This window comes from Plecotus auritus (assembly GCF_963455305.1).
Source record: "Plecotus auritus genome assembly, chromosome: 11".
NCBI lineage: Eukaryota > Metazoa > Chordata > Mammalia > Chiroptera > Vespertilionidae > Plecotus > Plecotus auritus.
This window is the reverse complement of record NC_137777.1, coordinates 16,046,316-16,073,374: the sequence shown is the minus strand read 5'-3', so window position 1 is coordinate 16,073,374 and position 27,059 is coordinate 16,046,316. Positions and strand designations below refer to the sequence as shown.

The 27,059-nt window shown below is 44.1% G+C and overlaps 1 protein-coding gene across 4 annotated transcripts in view; it reads left to right on the top strand.

The window, feature by feature from the left end:
* Window positions 1–27,059, top strand: part of DPYS (dihydropyrimidinase) — a 72,908-nt gene that overhangs the window by 1,518 nt on the left and 44,331 nt on the right. For 3 of the 4 annotated variants that reach the window (XR_013959343.1, XM_080647019.1, XM_080647020.1), the window contains exons 2-4: window positions 14,881–15,039; window positions 18,670–18,849; window positions 20,385–20,574. Coding sequence is in view for 3 of the 4 variants with exons in the window: in XM_080647019.1 (XP_080503145.1) it covers window positions 14,881–15,039; window positions 18,670–18,849; window positions 20,385–20,574 (529 nt within the window). In the remaining variant the exon portion in view is untranslated. The remainder of the gene's footprint in view (window positions 1–14,880; window positions 15,040–18,669; window positions 18,850–20,384; window positions 20,575–27,059) is intronic. The other variant, XM_080647021.1, reaches the window with a different exon arrangement.

The following is a 27,059-nucleotide window of genomic DNA, read 5'->3' as shown; positions in this document are numbered from 1 at the left end:
GGGTTTCTCCAGGCACAAAGGCCTAGAGGCTCAGGTGAATGAAAAGAACCGTCAAGGTTTCTCCAAGGCTCCTGAGAGCAAGATCGGGAGCTGAGCAGGGCAGCGGTGCTGGAACCTGTATTTCAAACTCCACTCAGCGCTTCCCCTAAAGTCAAGCCCTCACCCCTTGAGGTTTGTGTTCTGGGCTGTGGTGAGGGAAATTGCTCCTTCCATATTGATACTCTTAAGACCTAAGCTCTTCATTCAAGGATGTGCTTGAGGTTTTCCCCAGGGCGATGCGTTGAGTGTGAAACAAATAGGGCTATTTAGTCCAAGTACAGGCTGTTCAGGCTTTCAAAGCCTGACCAGTAGTTTGTTGACCCTACTGATTTCCAACAGTTTTACTCTCTTTACCCCGCCCCCTCTTCACCTGCCCCAAGCATCCATGATTGAGCAGAGTATCTGACAGGAAAAAAGAATGGTTTGACCCGGAGAAAGGGCTCTGGGACGGGCCGCTCACATCAACATTTGGAAGGAAGCCTTCCTCCTAGTTACTAATTGTCAGCCTTCGTCATGTGGGCAATGGACAGAGTCTTTTGTAAGACAGGTCATTGTTTGTTTTGAAAACTGAACATTCATATTTCCCTTTTGCTAAAAACTGAAATTTGCCAAATTTTTGGTTGTTGTTAATTCTCACCTGAGGATATTTTTTTCATTGATTTTTAGAGAGAGTGGAGGGGAGAGAGGGAGAGAGAGAGAGAGAGAGAGGGAGAGAGAGAAAGAGATGAGAGAGACACATCAATTGGTTGTCTCCTGCAGCCCGGACCAGGCCCAGGGCCAGGGATTGAACTTCACGTGAGAGGGCTGACGATCTAACCACTGAGCAACATCGCCCAAGGCTTTGCCACATTTTCATGAACTAATTTTTACATTTTAGGTAAGACTCTAGATACCAAATGATAGGCAATACAAATGATAAAAAGTTGGAAAAGTAATAGAAAGAAGATTACCTAGAATCTTCCACATGACAACCAACATTTTGGTGTATTGCCTTTATGCTTTTTACTCAACATAACTGAGATTATATGTGTGTGTGTAAGTACGTGTATTTAAAATTTTGTAACCTGGCCCTGGCCAGTCTGGCTTAGTGGATAGAACGTGGGCCTGTGGACTGAAGGGTCTTGGGTTCAATTCCAAACAAGGGCATGTATCTTGTTTATAGGCTCAATCTCTGGCCTCAACTGGGGCATGTGCAGGAGGCAACCAATCGATGTGTCTCTCTCACACCAATGTTTTTCTCTCTCTGTCTCTCCCCCTCCCTTCCACTCTCTCTAAAATGGAAAAATATCCTCTGGTGAGTTTTAACAACAACAACAAAAATTTTGTAACCTGTTTTCAGTTACCGTACAAGCACTTTCTGTTATCCTAGACCAGTGGTCGGCAAACTGCGGCTCGCGAGCCACATACGGCTCGCGAGCCACGGTTTGCTGCTCTGTTGACTAATGAGTTTGCCGACCACTGACCTAGACTCTCGATTCCAATAATTACAGGCTGTTGTTGTTCCTTGTGATTAAGCCCCTATCCCAGTGGTCGGCAAACTCACTAGTCAACAGAGCCGCAGTTTGCCGACCACTGCCCTAGACTCATCATTGACAAAGGGCTTTGTTGACGGCAGGGCATTCCATGACACCCCCATTGGCCAGGTGGGAGCTGCTATTTCTGACCATGGGTTTGCCAGGCCCACTAGCATCACTACCCCTCACCACTTCCCTTTCTCTCATTAGGGTTCTAGAGGAGGCAGCCAAGAAGAGGGGTTGGAATGCTATGGGGGAGGGACATTCCTTCTCTTTCTCAAGAGTACGGCGAGTGCCCCAGGCCCTAGGAGGTGATTCTTAGTTTCCATCTGTTCCTTGGCCATTTGGGGATTCCTAGCATGAACAGTTTTACAGCCCCGTCGTGAGAAGGCAGGTCATTGAAATGTACTATAGTGTGTTGCCAACAGCTGAAAGGACTTAGGGGCCAGGTGATTCTCCAGGCATTTGTATACTCAAAGGTTGTCAAAACATTAAACAAAAACATGTTCTTCGCTAGCTTAGGATCTTAAGTGGAAAACAATGTGGTGAGTGATGTTAAGGTCAAAGAGTTAGCAAATACTGAATTCCTGCTGAATATTAAACTGTACTCACAAAGGGGCTAAGCTACAGAAGTCTACTTCAAAAGTGGTTGGTTGGACCCCAGGAGATAATCACCCCCAGGAACAGCTGAGGCTCCATCAAAGGGAACCAGGAGAGTAAATATAAACAGGAGCATAAGAATATTGGCCCTCATTCTGAAAGGAAGGCATTATAGAGCTATTTTGTCCTATTTTCTAGTATTCACAGTAATTCCCAAGGCAGTATTGTTGGGGTTTCTGATTTGGGGAATAGGGATGAATAAGTCTTTTGTAAAGGCTGGTTGCATTGTATATATTAAACTTGAAAAACATCTTATTAATACTGATAAGTGACATTTATTTTATGAAGCACTTACTGTGGGCCAGGCACCGGAACTGTGCATTCTCTTCCAACAGTCCCCGGCACCATTACCCATTTTTTACAATTGAGAAAATTGAAACCTAAGTCACTTGCCTAAGGTCACACACCTCATAAGTGACCGAGTGGCTCTTCAAAGTCAGGACTGCCTGCCATCGCTAGAGATTTTACCTGCAAGGCTCTTGTCCTTTCTGATATGCTCGCTGAAATAATACCTACGGTTTTGATTTATCAGAGTGGCAAATAACGGATGAAAAGCCTGTATAAAGTTGCATGCTAATGTGAGATGGTTTTTCTCAAAAACAGAACAGAGTTATCCTTAAGAAACACAGTAGCCTTGACCTTCCCAGTGCGGAGGAAGTGAAGGTTATCAAAACGCACATCACAGGGATCAGGGTTGTGAGATGTTTTGATATGCATTAATAGCCACATCATGTCTAAGGGTACAGAAATGGGAACCTGAAATACAGAGAGAGATAAAATAAACATATTTCATGCTGTTGATATAAGAAGTGTTCAACCTATAGAGGATTTTTAAAAATATATTTTTATTCATTTCAGAGAGGAAGGGAGGAAAGAGAGAGAGAAACAGCAATCATGAGAATCATTGATCTGCTGCCTCCTGCATGCCCCCTGCTGGGGATCAAGGCCAAAACCTAGGCATGTGCCCTGACCAGGAATCAAACTGTGACCTCCTGGTTCATAGCTCAATACTCAACCACTGAGTCACACTGGCCGGGCTAGAGAATTTTTATGAGTTTATTTGAGCCAAACTGGTGACAATTGTCAGGAAGCAAGATCTCAAATGCTTCAGAGGATGACAGTTTTGCAGTTTCCTTTATGCATTTAAAATTAAGGATGGGCCCGGACGTCATGGCTCAATGGTTGAGCATTGACCTATGAACCAAGAGGTCATGGTTAGATTCCCAGTCAGGGCACGTGCCTGGGTTGCAGGCTCAATCCCCTGTGGGGGGTGTGCAGGAGGCAGCCAATCAATGTTTCGCTCTCACATTGATGCTTCTCTCTCTTTCTCCCTCTCCCTTCCTCTGTCTCTCTCTCTCTCAAAAAAATAAAAAAGAAAAGAAAAAAAATTATCAGTTCAAAGGTGTACAGTTTTTGTCCAAGTCTTGGAATAGCTGTCCACCTCTGATATCAGCACTTCTCCTCCGAGAGGAGTCTTTGATGTCCGTTGTAGGTGGAGGTGAGTGTCAGAGAGAGGGGTAGATGTTCATTCCTAGTTTGGTGCCTGATGAGGTTCCTTCCATGGAGGTTGGAGAGTGTCTTTTGAATGAACAAAATCTCCAGGTGACAGTGATCTTTAAAGTCTTTGCCTCCTGGGAGCCAGCTGTGAAAGGAAGCAGTTACCAATGGGCATTTTCTTGAAGTGACTTTATCAAATCTTGGCAATGGTGTAAGATGTCTTCTTTCTGTAATGTCAGCCCATACTTCCTTCATTTAATTTAAGTCCAAACTTAAACTCATTATGATGGATGAAGGAGTGCAAAAACCCAGAAAGCGGGGAGGGGGGGGTGGCGGTTGCCAGGGAATAGGGAAGAACCAGGCTGACCTCTTGGGTTTCCCATAGCCCTGACTATTCATTTAATTCACAACCCTGGTTTACCCATACAGTACACCCCAGATGTTTTTATCACTTATTTTACAATGCTCCCCATGCATGTTAACATAAAAGACAAATCTTTTTTTTTAAATATATTTTTATTGGTTTCAGAGAGGAAGGGAGAGGGAGATAGAGAGAGATAGAAACATCAATGATAAGAGAGAATCATTGATCGGCTGCCTCTTGCACGCCCTCCCTTTGGGGATCTAGCCCACAACCCCGGCATGTGTCCTTGACCGGAATCAAACCCGGGATCCTTCAGTCTGCAGGCCGATGCTCTATCCACTGAGCCAAACCAGCCAGGGCGACAAATCTTTTTAGGTGTTACAGGAGCCCTTCTGGAACACCATAAAGTAATTCCTACATATGCTGAGACTTAAACCCTTGAAACCTCAGTTTCTAATGAAAACTAAGAAGTATGCAATTAATACTCTTTAAATTGGCAGATTTATGAAGATATTTTATAACCTCCAGAAACACAGATTTTTTTTTATTGGCAAATACATCACATAAGCCCAAAGCAGGTAAACCTATGTTCAGTGATTAATGATTATTTTTTGTAGGCCCAGGTAAAATAAAGACATGTCTGCTTTGTTTTTTAACATATTTTTATTGATTTCAGAGGGGAAGGGAGAGGGAGAGAGAGACAGAAACATTAATGATGAGAGAGAATCATTGATTGGCTGCCTCCTGCATGCCCCATACTGGGGATCGAACCCACAAGCTGAGCATGTGCCCTGACCGGGAATCGAACTGTGACCTCCTAGTTCATAGATTGACGCTCAACCACTGAGCCACACCAGCCAGGCAAGACATGTCTGTTTTATATAAACCAACAATCTAACTTTTATTTACTAAAGATTAATTTTAGATCACATGAACTTGAAAAGAATTTGAGTTAGTTTCTATATTTCTGAGAATTTTAGAATACCAAATCTTATAAAACTTTTGCCTTAAAATTAATTTTAACAATACTAATAGGAGGTAGGAAATTATCTTACATTTACAACATAATGTATAACATACACAGACACAAACAGAGACCTTTTACTCATAAGAAAAACTCACTAGTTTATAAGAGAACAGTTGGATTAAAATTTTGTTTTGGAGACACAATCTGTCCTTGACAAGTCAAGTTCCAAATGATCTTTCCCCTTTTATTGTTTATAAATATATTTTTATTGATTTCAGGAAGGAAGGGAGAGGGCGAGAGAGATAGAACATCAATGATGAGAGAGAATCATTGATTTGGCTGCCTCTCGCATGCCCCACACTGGGGATCGAGCCCGCAACCTGGGCATGTGGCCTGACTGGGAATTGAACTTTGACCTCCTGGTTCATAGGTCAATGCTCAACCATGCTGGCCAGGCTTATTTTTTATTTTTATTTTTGAATGTGTCTATAATAACTTCAACAATAAAGATAAAAACCAAAAGGCCTTTTACCCACAATGCCTTCAGGAGATGGGTTGCAAAAGACTAGACCAATAGATCAATAACTGCTTTTTGCATCCACCAAGCTGATCATTTATAATATCAGACCAATAGGGATACTATTTGTGGCATTCTATTTACTGATTACTGGATTGTGAGTAGGCCTGATTTAAAAAATGAAATATAGGTCAACCTAAGGCTACATATGTTGTAAATCTAATTCATGTGAAAGGTTGGTTTAAAGGCTATAATTAATTTATTTAATCAAATGTAAAAGCTTTCTGGCTGATATAACTAATGGAAATAATGTTCTGTTTTAAAGAAATCATATTTCATTTTTGTTGGGTCTATACTCGATATCTGGTGGTCTTTTAATAATTTAATATCTCTGAGGAAAGACAATGGGATTTTTGTTCCAATGGATATTGTGAATCGGATAATCTTGAAGGAATTATGACTTTATTTTTTACTATATCCTGTGATAAGAGCTCAGCCAGTTTTCAGATATATATACTTATATTCAGTCATGGATGCAGCTTGGAGTGGGTGGACTTGTATTAAAAACCTGGCAGCATCCATAGTTGGAGGAAGAATTTTTTTTTTAATTGGGAAAACACCCAGAACACTTTTTTTTTTTTTTTTTTTGTAAAGGACAAAAAGTCCTCAAAATTATCAAGAAAGAAAATTATACTTTGCTCTGAAACTTTTTGGTAAAATGCCATCGAGATGATTAGCTACAATAGGCAGGGGAAGGTATATGATTAAGCACAGATTGATGGTGGTATTTATAGCACTTCCTCACCTTGTAGGAGATCTGTGCTCAGGAAACTTGGTTGCAAACCAGATCTCCTTTTCTGGTGCTTGCTGGCGCTCCAGGCTGGGCTTCGAGGCTCTGCAGGCTGACTGTGTGACCTTGAGCGAGTCACTTCCTCTCTCAGGGCTGTCAACGTTTCCTTATCTGTAAAGCGATTGGACCATTAGAAGAACAACTTCAACTTAAAAAAATATTTTTAAGGGAGGGGCAGGCTAAAAGGGGTCAATGGGGGCGAACGGGGGATATATATATAATACTTTCAACAATAAAGATTAAAAAATATTTTTTTAAAACTACCGAAAAACAGTATATACTCATCATTCAGCCCTTAGGAAAAGTCTAGAGCATTATAGTTGCTCAATATATATAGATTGAATGTATAAACTGCTGTGTTGTTGGTGTTTGTTTTTTTTAAAGGAAAAGAGTACAAAGAGTACAAATATTTAAATCACCTATAATTTTAACATTTCGTTTTCTGTCCTTTCAGGTTGTTTTCTTGTGGGGGGAGAGGGGTATATAAACAATTTCCCCTCTACTAGTGCATACTCTTTGGAGTCAGCCTCATCCATAAATCACGTTCTTCAGTGACCTTAACTATCATTGAGGAACGTGATTTCCGTGACCTGGTTATCCTCTCCGAGTCGAGTCTGGCTCAACACTTTCTCTCTGGTCTTCATATTGCCCATGCACCAGGTTTTCATTCCCGCCTTTCTGAAGAGGCCACGACCTGGTGTCCCATACCCACCTCAAACTCATCATGTTCCAAACCAAATTTATCCTTCCCTCCAAGTCCCTCACCCACGAGTTATCCTGTTTCCCAAACTGTTAACAGCTTCATTCTCTTCTTTTCAGGGTTGGACATTTTGGTGGTTTCCAGTTTTTGTTTTTGTTTTTGTTTTTGCTTGTGCATACTGTGATGTGACTAGTACTCAGAATCTTGATGATGGACTTAGAAATCACCCCTCAGAGAGAAATGACTGGGCCAGTGAGTATTAGATGCATCTGAAAGAGTTGAATACATATATCCAGATTGCTTTTAATTTCTGCTCCCATGAACAGTACATTATACTTCTCATTTCACTGCATCCTAGCTACCTGTGAATACTGACTTTAAAAAAAATCAATGTCAATGTAACAGGAAAAACAAAATTTCTTAATGTTTTTAAGTGAACATTTCTGTGATTGCTGCTGAGGCTGAGCTTTGAACATTCTTATTGTGCTACTTGTATACTCCAGCTCTGAGTTTATAATTGTACGATTTCCTTGGGTGGTTCTTTATTGATTGCAAAGTTAATCTTTACACTATGAATTAGAAGAAGAAAAAAAATACTCAAATATTAATTTGAAACTGCTCAGTGTTAAGTAGGGCTTTGGCCCTACTGAGGATGTGATATGAATTGAACTTGACAGAATCTAGGACTTGCCTTCTCTCAGCTTCCATGCTTGAGATCTCTACCGTTTTCAATGCCACCGTTTCCGCCTTCATTTGTCTGGAAGGCAGGTTTCTAGTGTCACCCAGAAGTAGTGCAGAGATTAAGGTTTTCACAATGCTGCTGTCAGGGAGGAGAAACTTTTTCTATAACCTCTTAGGTTTCGTTATTAGGGTTGCAAATTAAACTGACAAAAGAAATTAGCAAGAGAGAAGACTAACTTTTAAAATTCAAGTCCATGAAGTTTATAGAAAAATGTGACTCAAGGAGGCAGTGAGAATTTGAGGCTTTACATACATCCTTAGCGGGGAAAGGGTTGGGGGAGAAAGACCTTATAGGAAACAAATGACTTTTAGGAAAGTCAAATGGGCCTTTAGGAGAATAGATGGGAGATATCATCTTTTGAAACAAGGGCTGTTTAGGTGTGGCCAACCTTCTAGTCTCTGCTGATGAGTCAATCTTCCCCATTGGTGACACTTCTGGGCCCTGTCACTGCCATCTAATACAGAGTGTCCCTAAACTAAGGGTTTTCCGAGTGGATGGTTAGGTTCCGTTAATTCAGTCAACCAGTGTTTCTGGGGAACAGTGCCTCTAAGTGTTAGGCACTGTGGTTGGGGTGATTGAGGTGAAAACCATGGTCTTTGTTCTCGGTGACAGGCAACTAGAGCACATGGAGCTGCAGTTTTACCTGGCCTTAATAATCTACCTAATAAAAGAGTAACATGCTAATTGACTGTACCTTCGCAATGCCCACCAGCCAATCAGGAGTGATTATGCAAATTAACCCAACAAAGACAGCAGGTTAATTTGCATACACAGGCACTGAGCGGGGACAGGACAGGACACTTGTGTCATCGCCATGGTGATGACATAGGCGTTCTGCACCACCCCAGCCGCTCCGGGCTCCTGGGCAGCGTGGGAAGGCAGAAAGGCTGCTCGGGCCAGAGCAAAGCGGTGCCAGCAGCCAGGGGAACAAAGGTTCATTCTTGCACGAATCTTCATTCGTGCATTGGGCCACTAGTAAAGTATAGGCAGTAACTTGGTCTTGCAGACTTAACTTTGGTGATTGACTATTTTCTTTTTTTAATATATTTTATTGATTTTTTACAGAGAGGAAGGAAGAGTGATAGATAGAAACATCGATGAGAGAGAAACATCGATCAGCTGACTCCTGCACACCCCCTACTGGGGATGTGCCCGCAACCAAGTTACATGCTCTTGACCAGAATCGAACCTGGGACCCTTCAGTCCGCAGGCTGACACTCTATCCACTGTGCCAAACCGGTTTTGGCTGATTGACTATTTTCAAGTCAATACTTGAGGTCTGGCATTTTCCCTTTTGTGGAGGTGCCAGTCACAGTGGCTTGGCATCACCAAATTGTGTGTGTGTTTTTTTTTAAATATGTTTTTATTGATTTCAGAGAGGAAGGGAGAGGGAGAGAGAGAGAGATAGAAACACCAATGATGATAGAGAATCTTTGATCGGCTGCCTCCTGCACACCCCCTATTGAGGATCGAGCCCACAACCCAGGTATGTACCTTGACTGGGAATCGAACCACGACCTCCTGGTTCATAGGTTGATGCCCAACCACTGAGCCACACCGTCCGGGCACCAAACTGTATTTTTAGCAGGTTATTTCCTAAGTGAGCTTCGGTGATTACCCAGAGCCCATGCCTCGCCACTTCGGACTCCTCTTTTCACACGTCAAGTAGCTAATCCAGGAGGACACGGCAATGTGTCAGTTATGTTTCATTTGTCCAATGGAGAAGATGCCTGTTCTAGTGGCAGTCCCGAGTTCCTGAACACTACGGATCTGTTCTCAGCTAAAAAGCAAAGGCCTTAAAAAATCGCTTAACATGAAATAAAAGGTAATCTTCTTTGAAAGAAGAAATTATTCGAGGCATAGGTGTAGAAATAGACTATAGTTCTGCTGTTTTAAAAGTCCTAGTTAACACTGATTAGGCAATGGGCGTTGGACAAGCTGAGCATTCAGCTTTCAGATGTGCTCAGAGTCTACATTCCACGTTAACATTTTCATAGAAGGATCCAGGCAACTGCACGGCCAGGGACAGCACTATTTTTGAGACGTGAACGCTCACATTAACATGCAATTACACTGCCTTTCCACTTTGCTATTGTAAAGGTGAATCATCATAATTACTCCTACTTCCAGCTTTTGTTGGAAATTCATTGGTCCCTTCCTTCCTTCTCCCTTAGACATCTAAAGAATATTAATGTGATGGGCACACGGCATACAGAGATGAAGCGACATCCATTGAGTCAGAATCTCTGGGGGATGATATGCAAGTTCCCTAGAAGATGCTAGGGTTAAGCTTCACTGGATTAATAGTACGGGAGGGGCTGAGATAGAGAGGAGCTCAGAGCTCTCCAAAGAGAAGGAGAGGCAGTGTCCCTGGGGTAGGGTGAAGGAGCTGGGAGGGGAGTGACTCAATGCAAAGCTGAGGAGCTATCTCAAGTTCAGGTCACTATGGGATGTCTAATAACTGTCTTGTCTTCATCCCAAGAGCAAAGAAAAGCCAATGCAAGATTGGAAGTGGCCAGCATGGCTGGGGACAAGGTGACATTGCAGAGGCTACTAGTCCAGTCGGAAGGCAAAGACGGCGCTGGGGAGTGGAGGTGGCCATGCAAGCAGTAAAGAGACTCATGGAATATGCAGGAGGTAGCCTGAGGGAGGGGGTATTACTGATGGATTGGATTTGGGTGTGTAAGGAAGAAGAAAGGTAAAGTTCAAGGGTGACGCTTAAGCCTGGCTTGCACAGTGGGATGGATGAATATTTCACAGCTGGGGAGACCAGGAGAAGAGCATGGAGAGGCAATGCAGGGGACAGCTTTGCAAAGCTGAGTGTGCTTCTGGATTTGAAACACAAATTGGGGCTTGTTTCCATACGTCTCAGTGACTCCGAGAAAGCTGTAAATCCAGCCAGTGTTCTTCTCCCTCCAGCCCAAGTGCACTGCTGGAACTTCTTTTGGTTTTACTTGGGTTGAGCAAGTCCTGTGATTGATTTTAGTGAAACAACATCACTTGTTTCAGGATGAGCTTAGAAATGAAAAGGAAAAAAAAAAAAAGGGAAGGAAATGCTTGGGATGCTTTCAATAATGATTTACAACCAAATACATTCTTAAATAAAATCTTACGTTATGTAAAATTATGACCCCACTGTTGCTTAGAGTTTATCTCAATTTATGTTCTATCACATTTGCACCTGAGACAGCACAAGCTGTCTTCCTAACAAAAGAAGCTTTTTAGATAAACTGGAAGGTTTTCAAGGGAGAACAGCCAAGGTAATTAGGAGCTGAAAGAATTGATTTATGAGCCCAGATTAGAAAAGGTAAATGCATTTTGTTTGGCTAACTACAAATAAAAGGGGAGTGGAGCCAATCAGCAGTAAAAACAAAGGGAACAATTAGGTTTTACATAGAAATATGAAATAAATTTCCATCCTATACTGCTTCTCCCTCCTTGAAGCGCTCCTCATTCTTCAATGTTCAGTAAAGTCGAAGGGACATTTTGTGAAGTGAATCTAGAAGCAGCTGATGTTGAAAGAAATTAAACAAATATTGAAAATATCTAAGGTGGGCTGGAACTGTGGTGTTCTTTTCTTTTTGTTGTTAATACTCACCCGAGGATACTTTTTCCATTGATTTTTAGAGAGAGTGGAAGAGAGGAAGGGAGGAAGAAGAGGAAGAAAAGGGAGGGAGGGAGAGAGAGAGAGAGAGATCAACATTGATGTGAGAGAGACACTTGAATTGGTTGCCTCTTGCATGTGCCTTGACCAGGGCCGGGAATTGAACCTGCAACCCTTTGGTGATTGGGCCAACACTCTAACCACTGAGCTAACCAGCCAGGGCAGGGACTGTGGTGTTCTAACCAACTGGTTTGCTGGATAAAGCTGATTACCCCATGAGTCATAGTTGTGTGAAGGCAAAAAAGCTCTAGTATGGGTCCTTCCTTGTAAATCTTTTAGGGGAACGTTATTTCATTAGTGATTGTCACACTGATGAACATCACATAAGCTTAATAAAATTGCATTTCAGCCCTGGTTAGTGTGGTTCAGTGGTTAGAGCATCAGGTTTTATTCCCAGTCAAGGGCATGTACCTAGGTTGCAGGTTTGATCCCTGGCCCTGGTCAGGCCTGCAGGAGGCAACTAATTGATGTGTCTCTCTCACATTGACCTTTCGCTTGCATGCATGCTCACTCTCACGCTCTCTCTCTCTCTCTCTCTCTTTTTGTCTTTCTCCCCCACCTTACCCCCTTTCCACTCTCTCTAAAAATCAATGGAAAAATATCCTAAGGTGAAGAATAACAACAAAAAAAAAATTGCATTTCATTTGTGAATTTATAATTCATAGTTTGATGGGATTTGTTTTGTTTGGCCTTTGGTTTCCTAAATGCTTGATTGATTTTGCCAACCTCTGCTTCTCTCCAAGCAATGATTCACTTAATGACCCGGGGCAACAGGCTGGAAAGCAGGTCACACTAGCTAGAAGACCGGAGAAGGGGGCATGATCCACATGAGGCTGAGGCCAGGAGCAGGCTGAACGTACGACCTCCTTCCCTAAATTGCATCTTCTTCCATGTCGCCAATGAGAATTTACCAGCTGGGTGACCTTGGACAGTCACTTGACATCTCTGAGCCTCTGTACCCTCACCTGTCCAATGGGACAGCAATCCCTACCTCTGGGGCAGTAGTGAGGCTTACTTAATGAGCTAATGAGTCTGACGTGCTTAACCCAGAAGCGGGTATTTAAACACTTTCCAGAAGCAAGTGAGTCTTGAGAGGAGCAAGTGGCCCTGGGGGGGCCACTCTGATTGGGATTACAGACCTGCAGCTCTGGCACGCGGCTCCTCGGATCCTGTGTAAAGAAGGGAACATTTCAGATCTTGAAATAATATTCAGGGATTTGGTGTAACTTCGGGCAACCAAAAGACCCGGGGTGACCAGAAGGACCAGAAGAGGAAGAAAGAGGTCTGAGAGGAGGCTGGGGCCGGACGGTGCCTGACAGCTGTTCACCAAGACCCCAGGGAGCAGCCGAGATCCCTGTGGCCGGTGGCTAATGTCCCAGTGGTTGGGCAAAAGGCGGGTTGTGTGTTTCATCCATTCGTCCACGCTGGCCCTGGCGATCCTCTCCCATGCATCACAGTTTCTCTCTGTTCATTCCAGGTGTGAGAGTGAGGAGAGGAAGGAAGAGTGGAGAGGAGAAACAGAACAAGGAGAAACCAAAATAAGGCAGCTGGCCGCTCCCTCTCCTGCTCCTAGTTAATTAGGGCGGTGGGGCATGTGTGACACATCCCTATTCAAGAGCATTCCAGGTGTAGCCCCAGGAAGTTGTCTGCTGTAGCTTTAGAAAAACCGGCCTTTGACCGTCACATGTTCAGTCTTGTAAGAAGACCACCCACCGTCTGGACTAATTCCTATAGTGCGTACATGTATTCGAACCACTATCTTTTCCCTGGGCATCTCCTGGGGAGCTTAGCAATTTTTACCTCCCTTTAACCATTTCTGTACTACTGTTTATTACAGAAGTACGCGTGCTACCTGAAATCACAATCTGAATATTTTATTATAATTATGTCTTCATATTCCATCTCCCCACCGAGACTACAAGCACCCTGAGGGCAGAACCTTTGATTAGTTGTGTATCCTGCCACCTCCTCACTCTGTGTACTTAACCGATTCCATGTGGCAGGTGGTTTTTGTTGTTTTGGTAACAGTTTTATTAAGATGTAATTAACAGACAATACAATTCAGCCATTTAAAGTGTATGTCTCAATGTTTTTTAATATATTCACAGAGTCTGCACCACAATTGTAAACATTTTATCATTCCCAAAAGAAACCCTTCTGCTATCACCTGATTCTCCCCAACCCCTCCAGCCCCAAGCAACCACTATTCCACTTCCTGTCACTAGGGGTTCACCACTTACGGATATTTCATATAAATGGAATCATAGAATATGTGATCTTCTGTGACTGGCTCTTTTCACATAGCTTAATGTCTTCAAGGCTCCGTCATGTTGAGGTGTGTATCAGAGATTCATTTTTTATGGCCAAATAATATTCCAATGTATTAATATACCACATTTTGTTCATTCATTCATCAGCTTATGGACATATGGGTGTTTTTCACTTCTTCCTACTATGGATAATGCTGCTCTGAATATTTGTGTGATGTAATGTAACGTATATGCCAAGGAGAATATGAGAGTTGAGGCAGATCTTGCAGGGCCCTGTGGACCATGCTCAGAAGATTAAACTTTATCCCAGAGTCAGTGAGAAGTATTCCGTTTTAAGCTTCAGAGCCACGTGGTGATATCTGTACTTTGGAACATCCCTCTAGTTGCAATGAAGGGTTCATATTGGAGTGAGTGGGACCTAAACTGGAGGCATAAAGATCAGAAGGGGATGAGAAGCACCTGAACTAAGACCAGAGGCAGGGGAAGGATTAGAGGGGAGAGATGGGAATTAAGGAAAGGTGGAGGGGTCACCAGGAGGTTGTAATGAATGAAGGTGGGGTGGGAACCATGTTGAGTCTCCAAGGATTCTGCATGGATCCGAGGGTAGCTGGAGATACAATTCACCAAGATTGACTCTAATAAAACGAGATTTTGCCATGATGAAGACAGTTTTCTAGAGGGGAAAAAAAAATGAATTTTCTCCACTTCTCCATTTTGGTTTATCTTTATAGTCTTCCTGTTTTCTTTGGATCAAAGCCATTTTCATTTCATTAGACCTGCCATTCTTTTGACAGAAGCAACTCCAGCAGTTCTATCTATTTATTTAATTTTTATAAGCGCTTATTTGAGCCAAACCGAGGACAATGCCTGGAAGCAAGAGCTCAAAGGTTCCACTCCAGCAGTTTTAATACTTCAAACTTTAATTTCTGGGAAGTCTATCCCTGTCCCTCTGTGCCTTTTAAGGGCAGCATTTTTGTGCAATTTCCCGGACCCGTCAAGTTTGCCCAAGTGCTTGCAAATGCATGTTGTGCAAGGAGACAAATGACTTCGGCAGAAAATGGATGTCTCACCTGTGGGAACCCTCTTGTGCTTCCAGGCGGCCCTGGCGGGAGGCACCACCATGATCATCGATTTTGCCATTCCTCAGAAAGGCAGCTCCCTTGTCAAAGCCTTCGAGACCTGGCGAAGCTGGGCGGATCCCACGGTCTGCTGCGACTACAGCCTGCACGTGGCCGTGACCTGGTGGAGTGACCAGGTGAGCCGCCCAGAGGGCCAGCTTCTTTTTAGTTCCCTAGTCCCGGCTCTGTGCAAGATCAAGAAACTGGTCATGGCAAAACGTGAGAAATGGGTGGATGGCTGGAGGTCAGAATCGGAGGGAAGACGTTCCATTGCCTGTTCTTTTGCACCTTTTGAAGTTTGATTCCTGTGAAGTATTGTCAATCTCCAAAACTAAAATTTAAAAAATCATATAGAGATGATAGCAAAAATCCTTCATAATAATTCACAATAGCCTTTCCTAATATTTAGTTCATGACATGTAATTTTATTTATTTTATTTTTTTTAAATATATTTTATTGATATTTTACAGAGAGGAAGGGAGAGGGATAGAGAGTTAAAAACATCGATGAGAGAGAAACATCGATCAGCTGCCTCCTGCACACCTCCCGCTGGGGATGTGCCCGCAACCAAGGCACATGCCCTTGACCGGAATCGAACCTGGGACCCTTCAGTCCGCAGGCTGACGCTCTATCCACCGAGCCAAACTGGTTTCAGCATAACATGTAATTTTAAAAAGGACTGATCTCCCACCCTGCCCAGTAGTTCAGTGGTTAGAGCGTCAGCCTGCACAATGAAGGGTCTCAAGGTTCAATTCCCAGTAAAGGGCACAGGGATGTACCTGGCTGTGCAGGTTTGATCCCCAGCCCGGTCAGGGAGCATGCAGAAGGCAAGTCATTGATCTCTCTCTCTCTCTCTCTCTCTCTTTCTCTCTCTCCCTCTACCTCTCCCTTCCACTCCCTCTAAAAATTAATGAAAAAATACCAACAAAAAGTACTGGTCTCTCTTGTCCTCAAATTCAGCGTTTCCAGACTCCTTTAAATAGTATTTTTCCACAGACCTGAACTTTAATTAGAACTGGTTAATTTATGGAAGTAAACCAAGGAAATTCCCATTTAAAACTGGATGCCTCCATTCCCACACTTCCCCCCCATTCTCCCCTCCCATCCCCCCCCCCCCCCCCCCCCCCCCCCCCGCCAACCACCACTCTTGTGCACTGGAAAGAGAAAGGAGAACAGACGGGAATGTTTTCAGGGCCTCCTCCCAGCTGTCCCCTAACCGGTGCCCTTTCTGCAAAGCTGTACTAATCTCACCAGCTGGTCAGATCGCTTCATGCCGGAGCTTAAACCTGCCTTCCACATCTTCTAATTACTTAGGCGATGGCAGAATGACAACCTGGTTCGGATTAGGAAACCAGTTTTGAGGGATGTTAAACTGTGTCCATTTCTCCCCATATAAACTTGTGTGTGTGCTTTAGAAGAAATGTTTACTTGTGATTTAAATCAACAACACGTTTTTTTTCCACATTGGACTTAATTCAGAAGTCCTTTTGCCAGAAAGGGGTCACAAGGCTGACTTTATTTGACCTTACCAGGTCACCTGGCCCCCACCTCCCCCTAAAAATTGGGCTTTAGACACCAAGTTAATATAAAACAAGTAATCAGTTTTTAACAGGTAGATCAGCAAATATAATAGCAAGGTTCATAGTTCACAGCTAAAGTTAATTTTTCTCCAAAAATGCCATTCTAAGCGATGCATCTGATCTCTTTTGCTTTTAGGTTCTCCTGCCTTCCTCGTTTCCTCCCTCCCTCCCTTCCCCCTTTCCTCTCCTCTGACGTTATTGGAGCAAAAGTGATGATGTTCACCCTTACCAGTGTTTCTCAGCCCTTCATATGCCCATGGTTACCTGGTGAATACTATTAAAACACGGATTTTGTTCCGTACATGTATCAGTTTGCTAGGGTGCCTGTAACAAAATACCATAAATAAAGGGGGCTTACACAACAGATATTTATTTTCTTACTAGAGGCCTGGTGCACAAAATTCATGCACGGGAGTTAGGGTGTCCCTCAGCCCGTTCTGCGCCCTCCCGCACTCCGGGACCCCTTGGGTAGGGTCCCTAGGCCTGGCCGGTGATCAGGGTCTAACGGGGCTTTTCTTCCCCCGGCTGCCGGTAGCTGGCCTCACCCCCGCCGCTGCCACTGCTTGCCATCTGTGTGGTGCTGGCCCCTCACCGCCCCCCCAAACCAGTCGCCTCCCTCTGCGGGTGACAGGCATGGATGCAATCGCTTGGCTGGCTTGGGCCTCCCTCTGCGGGGCGATCACTGGCCAGTCCTGCACACCTGCTACAGCGTTGCTGGCCAGTGGCCTGGGCCTCCCTTTGTGGGGCAATTGATCGTGGGGCCCCCAGATAGATCACCCCCTAGAGGGAGGCCCTGCCCACCCGCCACAGTGCCACCGGCCAGGTGGCCTGGGCCTACCTCTGCAGGGTGATCTTGGGGTGATGACAGGGGCTCCCAACCAATCACATCACACCCACCTTGGCTGGCCTGGTGCCAGTGCAAGATATAGCATGGTCATCAGGAAGGTCATCTGGATGGTCGTTCTGCTGTTCGGTCATTGGGTCGATTTGCATATCACGCTTTTATTATTATAGACTAGGGACCCAGTGCACAAATCCATGTACCTCGAAAGGAACTTTGGGCCGTGAGGCTGCGGTGGGCACAAGGGCGGGTCTCGGCCCATCCTCGGCGCCACGGCCCTGGTCCCTGTCTGCCTTCAGCCCCGCTGTCGCTGCTGTTGCTTCAATGCGCTGACAGTGCCGGCCCCGCTCTCACCTGCTGACAGTGCAGAGCGATCATCCCTCAGGAGCAGGGGGAGGTGGAGAAGCCCTCAGGGGCGATCAGGGCCAGCGGCCGCTGCTCGCACCTGCTGATGGCACTGAGCGATCGGGGCCGGTGCTGGGTGCCAACAACAGGTGCAAGCGGTGGCTCTGGGGCCGGTGCCAGCAGCAGGTGTGAGCGCCGGGCAGGACCGCGGCACACAGGAGCAAAGAATTTCGGTAACTACCAGAGGCTCGCCCTGATGACAGCGACCGGCACCCCACCTTAGTCTGGCGCCCCCGCTCTCCTGCTCCACCACCCCACCGTGGCCAACGCCCGCTATGTTCTGCACGTGCCCCCTGGTGGTCAGCGCACATCATAATGACCGGTGGTTCAGTTGTTCGGTTGTTCCGCCACTCGGTCTATTTGAATATTAGCCTTTTATTAGATAGGATAGTTCTGGAGACTAGAAGTCTGAGATCAAGGTCTTGGCAGGGTTGGTGTCCTCATATTGGGAGATGGATGCTGCAAATTTATTTCCAAGTGTACAAATGAAGTACTTTGGAGAAAACTATAAATGCTTCCATATCTTAAAAGTATCGTCACAGCAGATAAAAGGGAGTCTAATGTGGGGGAAAGATCAAGGCCTTAATTGCCATTTTTTTTCTGTAATTAAACTGTTATTTTACTTCTCCTCCAAATGCAGTGTTCTGGAAAGTATTGAAATGATCTTTAAATTAAACAGTGACAGTGACACCCAGCTGGTGTGGCTCAGTGGTTGAGCATCAGCCCATGAACCAGGAGGTCATGGTTGGATTCCCAGTCAGGGCCCATGCCTGGGTTGTGGGCTTGATCCCCAGTAGGAGGTGAGCAGGAGGCAGCCGATCAATGATTCTTCCTCATCATTGATGTTTCTGTCTCTCCTTCTCCCTTCCTCTCTGAGATCAATAAAAATATATTTTAAACAATTAAACAGTGACGTTTTCTTGTTGTTGTTTCCTTTTAGGTGAAAGAAGAAATGAAAATTCTTACCCAAGATAAAGGTGTGAACTCCTTCAAGATTTTTATGGCCTATAAAGACGTGTACATGGTGAGGGACGCGGAGCTGTACGCGGCCTTCTCTCGGTGCAAGGAAATCGGAGCGATTGCTCAGGTCCACGCGGAAAACGGAGACCTGATCGCCGAGGTAAGAACTGCATCCCGAAGCTTCCACAGCGATGACACCGGCCGCAATGCAAGGCGAAGACTTTGGCCCTAAGGAGGGAAACGCAGGCAACGCATTGGAAGAAACTAATTTTCTGAGGTTTAGAAGCACTCGATTTTGTTTACTTGAGTCTCTGCTCTGAATTTTACTCAGGTGTTATATGCATTTGAGTAAGGATTGAGTAAGCTATTATATTAGATCTCAAACATGTGTTATTATAAAAGCACAAATATTTTTCTCTGTGTAGCCCAGCCTTTTTATGCATTTATTTGTTCTTTTCAGTAGCTCATGCTGCTGCTTCAGAATGCCAAAGTGTGGACACCAGCTTAAGCTGATGACGTAAGCAGGGTATGAGGTAGCTGTTTAAAGTTTCTCTCTTTTCAGAAACTGGTATTAAAAAGTGCTCTGGAGGAAATCTAGATGGTATTTATTTCTCACTTTCATTCATTATTATTGCCTGCAGGGTGCACCTTCTGCAAGATTTAAAGAGCTGTCTTCTACCCTTGATATTAGCTGATTTTTCTCTCTCCCCCAGGCTCAGTTCTCATTAAAGTCAGTGAGATGCAGGCCCGGTGGCCCGGTGGCCAGGTGGCCACGGAGGGTAATGGGAGGACAGCATGAGCTGTAAACTCAAACAGACCAAGGTTTACACCTGACTCTCCCACTTCCCAGCCGTGTGACACAGAGCAAGCCATTTCCCCGCACACGGTCTTGACTTCCTGCCTTTTTGGTGAGGAAGATGTAGCAGTCTGGAGAGGGAAATACCTGACCCAATATCATTCAGTTTGTGTGTGGGGAGATGGCAGCGGGGAGAGGGCATGAAGACTGCTTCAGTAACAAGTAGAATAAGCCCAGCCAATGTGGCTCAGTGGTTGAGTGTGGACCTGTGAACCCAGAGGTCACAGTTCGATTCCCAGTCAGGGCATATGCCTGGGTTTTGGGATCGATTCCCAGTAGGGGGCATGCAAGAAGCAGCCGGTCAATGATTCTCTCTCATCATTGATGTTTCTCTCTCTCTCTCTCTCTCTCTCGCTCTCTCGCTCTCTCGCTCTCTCGCTCTCTCGCTCTCTCGCTCTCTCGCTCTCTCGCTCTCACTCTTGCTCTCCCTGACTCTCTGAAATCAATAAAAATATATTTTTTAAAAGTATAATTAACTACATAATATAATACCATGAGTTATTTCAACAAGGATCTAATGTTGGGGATTAGCATATTTTTGTTTGTTCTGAACCAATAAGTCTTAAATATAAACACTGCTTTTCAAAGAATGATTAGAACTAATCTCATATCTTTTTCACCTTTTCTATCAAAATAATTTAATTGTGAAATATGCATATGAAAAGTAGCATATCAGAGGATTAAATTAATTTTTACCAAATGCACGCACATACATCGCACACACACCCCTCCCTAACAGATCTAACAGCCTGCCGGTGTATTTCTCTCCCAACACAACAACGCCATTTGTTATTAGTAAACCTTCCTTGCACATGTATATGTTCCTGCTTCCTTTTTAGGGAGCAAAGAAGATGTTGGCTTTGGGGATCACAGGCCCCGAGGGCCACGAGCTGTGCCGCCCAGAAGCCGTGGAGGCGGAGGCCACGCTGAGAGCCATCACCATCGCCAGCGCCGTCAACTGCCCCCTGTACATCGTGCACGTGATGAGCAGGTCTGCAGCCAAGGTGGTCGCGGACGCCAGGAGAGATGGTAATGCACTTATGACTCTGCATTCGCGAAAGAGTGAGGTAAACCACCCGCAAGCTCTCTTTTGCTTGTGAGAAAGTTGCGCGTGAGTTTCCACAACTGTTCTTCCTCCCTCGCCATCCTTCCTGCATGCCTATTTTTGTTCTCCCTTTTGCTCACCTTAACGACTGCTTCTCTTCCTTCAGGTTATTTCTTCGTCATCCTTGGAACCTCCAGACATTTCCTTTAGGCACAAGTCCCACCCTTAACACCACTGTTAGCCCATTGTCTAATCTGATGGCTAAATGCAAACTCTCCAGGTAACTTCGGGAAGCTTCGCTGTATCTTAGGCATCTACCTCCACTTTTCCACCCAATGCCCGAATCAGCGTAGTCAGGGCACGTAGTAGTAGGTCTCAACAACTATTTTTTGAATTGAATTAATTTGTCTCATAACAAGTTGGGTGTTGGTGCAATGGAAACACTTATCCAAATAGTATTTTTATGACAATTAACCAAAGTTATTTTTACCCCAAACTGTCTCAGTTCTTCTTTTTGTTTTGTTTCGTTAATCCTCACCTGAGAATATTTTTCCCTGTTTTTTTTTTTGTTTTTTTTTTTTTTTTTAGGGAGAGTAGAAAGGAAGGAAGGAGGGGGAGAGAGAGAGAGAAACGTCTATGTGAGAGAGACACATAGATTGGTTGCACCTCCCACACGCTCCCTGACCAGGGCCAGGGATGAACCTGTAACCCAGGTATGTGCTCTTGACTGGAAATTGAACCCATAACCCTTTGGTGCACCGGCCAGCACTCTAACCACTTAGCAACACTGGCCAGGGCAGTCTCAGTTCTGTAGTTCAATTTAATATGTAAGTAGTCATCACTTAAAAAAAGAGAGAGGGAGAGAAAGAATCTTGTATTTTTGATAAGAATTGGGTAGAGAAATAATCTCATTCATTTGTCAGTACTAGTTCAGGAAGGATGAAACCAAATCCGGTGCATTTTATTCAATGGCTTTAGACCCTTCTGAGACATGCTAGTGGTTTCTATCATTTCACTTTTAGAAACCCAAATAATCAGATATAGTCTTATAAATCATCCTGGCTGGTTGCTTGCTTGTTCGTTTGTTTTTGTTTGTTTAAACTGAAGCTGGCTGCATTTTTATAATATGGATTATAAAAACTATGAAAATAGACACTAAAATATAGGGTGTCCCCCCTCCCCAAATGTAAACACACTTTAATAGCTGATAGGTCAATTTTGAAAAGGAAATGTATTTTAATAAACACTACCTTTATAATTATTCAGTGTGTGTAAACATTTTGGGGGACACCCTATCCATTTTTCAAAGTTGCATCTTGTTGCATGAAGGTTCAGTAAGGATTTTGTGCCACTGAAATGCATTCTTTTTTTTTAAATATATTTTATTGATTTTTTTACAGAGAGGAAGGGAGAGGGAGAGAGAGTTAGAAACATTGATGAGAGAGAAACATCGATCAACTGCCTCCTGCACACCCCCTACTGGGTATGTGCCCACAACCAAGGTACATGCCCTTGACCGGAATCAAACCTGGGACCCTTGAGTCCACAGGCCCACGCTCTATCCACTGAGCCAAACCGGTTAGGGCTGAAATGCATTCTTAAAATGTAATCTATCATCCTGGCTGGGTGGCTCGATTGTTTGGAGCAACATCCTGTACACTGAAAGGTTGCGGGTTCGATTACCCATCAGGGCTTGTGGGTTTGACCCCCAGTCAGGGTGTGTATGGGAAGCAAGGGATCGATGTTTTTCTCTTTCTCTCTCTCTCTCTCTCCCCCTCTCCCTAAAAAGCAATAAAAACATATCCTTGGGTGAGGATTTTAAAAAATGTAACCCATCAATATTTTGTGTTAAGAATTAATTTTATATTACACAGAAGTTAATAAGGTCTTACTACCAACCATTTCTGGCTGTTCCCCTTCTCCCCCACATATAATGTAATTTCAGTCAAAAGAGCACACTTCAAAAAGAAAATACTGCCGTTTTAAAGTTATGGCCACCAGGTGGCACTGTTGCTAACCTTATGAAACGGGTTGTTGTATAATTATTTGCTTTAAGTCCTATACCATTCCAGCCTGTCAATCAGATCCATAATGTCAGAATACAATTCAAAAAACAGTAAATTCAGCAGAAATGTGCGATCTCAACCCTCCAGCAAGCTGCAATTTTGACATATCTGTCAGGAAATAGTTTCTTGATCTTGGATATTTAATTTGTTCTGGGATAGAATTCCATCAGGAGCGGAGTAAAAGTCTAGGGAAGGTTTTAGAATGTAAATCCTAGATAGAAAACGCAAGTATGAACATTTAATTTCATTTTAAATTATTTTAAATTTTATTTTTTAATATGTAAGATGCAAAATTATGTTAAAAATATATTCTCATCAAAGTGTTTGTTTTTATTAATTTATTTCTAGCCTATCTTTATAATTTTTCTCTTGATGAAAAAAAGAATATATGTATATTTTTACTTCTCTTTCTTTCCTACATAAAAGATAAAATACTATACACAGTGTTCTGTACCATACTTTTTTCCTACTAAAAATATGTCCTAAAAGTCAGCCAATGTTAGGTATAGAGACTTTCCTTATTCTCATTTACAGGGGCAGAGTATGCCACTGTATTTGTTCAGCTAGTCCCTAATGATGGCTCTTGGGGTTGTGTCCAGTCTTTAAGTTGTTACAAACAGGACCACAGTGATGGCCTTATGCATATGCTATTTCACATTTGTGGAAGGTGAATTAGATTCCTATTGCTGCACTAACCATCACAAACTTAGTGGCTTAAAGCAACACAATCTTATTATCTGACTAGAGGCCCGGTGCACAAAATTCGTGCACTGGGGGGGCGGGGAAGGTCCCTCAGCTCGGCCTGCACTTTCTCGCAGTCCAGGAGCCCTCGGGGGATGTCTGACAGGTGGTTTAGGCCCATCAGCAGCCGGACATCCTGAGCGCTGCCACGGAGGCAGGAGAGGCTCCCGCCACCGCCGCTGCGCTTGCCAGCCGTGAGCCCGGCTTCTGGCTGAGCGGAGCTCCCCCTGTGGGAGCGCACTGACCATCAGGGGGCAGCTCTTGCACTGAGTGTCTGTCCCCTGGTGGTCAGTGCGCATCATAGCGACTGGTCATTCTGCCATTTGGTCGATTTGCATATTAGCCTTTTATTATATAGGATACTTCTAGAGGCCAGGAGTCTGGTTTCTCTGGGCTAAAACCAAGGTGTCAGCAAGGCTGTGTTCCTTCTGGGGCTCTAGGGGGAATCCCTTTCCTGCCTTTTTAGCTTGTAGAGACAAAACGGATTCCTCGTTCTATGTCCCCTTTCTCAGTCTTTAAAGCCAGCAAGGTGGGTGGAGAACACTGCATTGTTCTGGTCGCCTCTCTGCCTCTCTCCCCTACTTTAAGGATCCCTGGGTGACCTTGCACACACCTGATTAGTCCAGGATTATTTCTTTGTCTCAAGGTGCATAATCAAATCACAACTGTGAAGTCCCTTTTGCATGTAGGGTAACGTATTCACAGGTTATGGGGATTAGGACATGGACATCTCTGGGGTGCCATTTTTCTGCCTCCCACAAAATTCTATCCTGAGGTAGAGTCTTAGAAGTGGGACAGCAGGTTGTAAAAGTAAATGCATATGTGCATTTTGGATGTTGCTAAATTCCTTTCCAAAGGGATTATAAATATGGAATATTTAAAATGTCACCCCAGATGTTCTAGTTGAGTCAGACTTATTGCAATAGTATTGGTGAGAATGCACAGTTGTCAAAGAGGCAGCAGATCTCTCAGAGTAAATTATCATGAAAGATTTCACACCCCTGGCATGTGATCAAGGCATGTGATCAAACAGGAACTGAAAGGGAGTAGGGGAGGGTTGGACATAAAGAACACCAAATCAGCCCTGGCCCGTTTGGGTCAGTGGTTAGAGCAGGGGTCCTCAAACTTTTTAAACAGGGGGCCAGTTCACTGTCCCTCAGATCGTTGGAGGGCCGGACTATAGTTTAAAAAAAAAACTATGAACAAATTCCTATGCGCACTGCGGGCCCGGGACGAGTCGGCTGCTAAGCAGAACAGGTAGCGGCACCCGGCGGGCCGGATAAATGTCCTTGGCGGGCCTCATGTGGCCCGCAGGCCGTAGTTTGAGGATCCCTGGGTTAGAGCATCGGCTCGTATACCGAAGGGTTACAGGTTTGATTCTGGTCAAGGGCACATACCTTGGTTTCAGACTTGATCCTCGGCCTCTGGTTGGGGCACATGTGGTAGGTAACCAATCACTGTGTGTCTCTCATATCGATGTTTCTCTCTTTGTCTCTCCCCTCCCTTCCTGTGTCTTCACATAGTGTCTATGTCCAAATTTCCCTGTCTTATAAGGACCCCAGTCATATCGGATTAAGACTCACACTAATGACCTCATTTTAATATAATTACTCTGTAAAGGGCCCTATCTCCAAATACAGTCACATTCTGAGATACTAGGGGGTAGGCCTTTAACATTTGAATTTTGGCAAGGGACACAGTTCAGTTCAAGTCATGAAGTGACTCCAGGGTCCCAGGAAGATGCCAGATACTTTCATATACATGAATTTATTTGATCCTCACAAAATTGCCACACCAGAGGGGCATTGGGATCCCATTTCATAGATGAGAAAACTGAGACTAAGAGCAAGGACCCACCTTGCACAAGGTCACCAACTAAAAAGTAGCAACATCAGGATTTGAACCTAAAGCTGGGTGACCTTCTGTGTATTTGCCTTCTCAGGTATTGTCTTCCTTTGTAAATGTAGTATTTTAAATCAAAACAAACCCTTCTCGCTAGGAACAACTATTTTTATAACCGTGTTTGGATTTCTGTTTGGTAGCCAATGCTTCCACTCCTGGCACCTGCGCCAGTGTCTCTGCGAAGTTCAGTGCTGCTTCCAAATCCAGACAAGGTATAAACATCTGCTCCATCGCTTTCACCTAATTAATGGGTTGTCTGGTCAGGAGGGAGTTTAGATTGTTTTGACACGTTTCATTATTTGAAAATCTTTGGAATCTCTCAGAGGGAAAAGCTCCTGTAAGTGTGAGATTGCATCCTAAGTGCAGAGTCCTTTTTGGTTTTGAGCCGAAAGATGAGCAAAGGAGAGAGCATGTATGGGTGGACAGGCTACCACATAGGGAAACTCGCCGGGACAGGGGGAGAACACTAATGGTGAAGATGTACTACCTCCCAAGAGGTGTTGGAACCTCCTGGTCTCAGATGTAATCCGGAGATGTCCATGCCCTAATCCCCATAACCTGTGACTATGTTACCCCACAGACAGTGCAGATACAGCACTTTCCATTACCAACCTGCTAAGAGTAGTAAGTGAAACCAGGAAGTGAAATTGGAAAATTGCTCGGCCCCATCCACAAATAGCGTGTAGTTGACTTAAACATTTAAAGATACATACTCTTAGTGTTATATACAACAGCCAAGAATGGAAGCAGCCCAAGCGCCCATCCGTAGATGAGTGGATAAAAAAGCTGTGGTGCATTTACACAATGGAATACTACTCAGCCTTAGAAAAGAAGGAACTATTACCCTTTGCAACAAAATGGATGGACCTGGGTATCATGCTAAGTGAAATAAGCCAATCAAAGAAAGAAAAATACCATATGATTTCACTTACATGTGGAATCTAATGAACAAAATAAACAAAATAGAAGCAGACTCATAGACACATAGAACAGACTAACAGTTGTCAGAGGGTAGAAGGATTGGGGGGGGGGGGCGGTTGGGTGAAAAGGGTGAAGGGGTTAAGCAAAAAATAAAAACAAGCAGACACAGACAACAGTATGGTGATTTCCAGAGGGAAAGGGAGGTGGGAGTGGGGGCAGATGGAGAGGGCAAAGGGGGATAAATGGTGGCGAAAGGAGACTCGACTTTGGGTGGTGAGTGCACGATGCCATGTGCAGATAGGTGGTGTGTTATAGAGTTGTACGGTTGAAACGTGTATGGTTTTATTAACCAACGTCACCCCAATAAGTTCAATTTAAAAAGAACAACAATGAAAAAGAGAACATTAAAAAAGTAAAAATAGCCCTAACCGGTTTGGCTCAGTGGATAGAGGGTCGGCCTGCGGACTCAAGGGTCCCAGGTTTGATTCCGGGCAAAGGCATGTGCCTTGGTTGCGGGCACATCCCCAGTAGGGGGTGTGCAGGAGACAGCGGATTGATGTTTCTCTCTCATCAATGTTTCTAACTCTCTCTCCCTCTCCCTTCCTCTCTGTAAAAACTCAATAAAATATATTTTAAAAAAATACATGCTCTTTATCAAGAAATGAAAAATGGCACATTTCCTAGTAACGTAGTGCATATGCATGATATGCTAGCAGAATGCTAGGGTTCTAATTCTGGTGAGCCACTTACTACCCTAGTATCTTGGGCACTTTAGTTAGTCTTACTGAGATTCAGTTTATTGTCAAACCAGCATGAGGGTTGCCATGAAGGTCCAATGA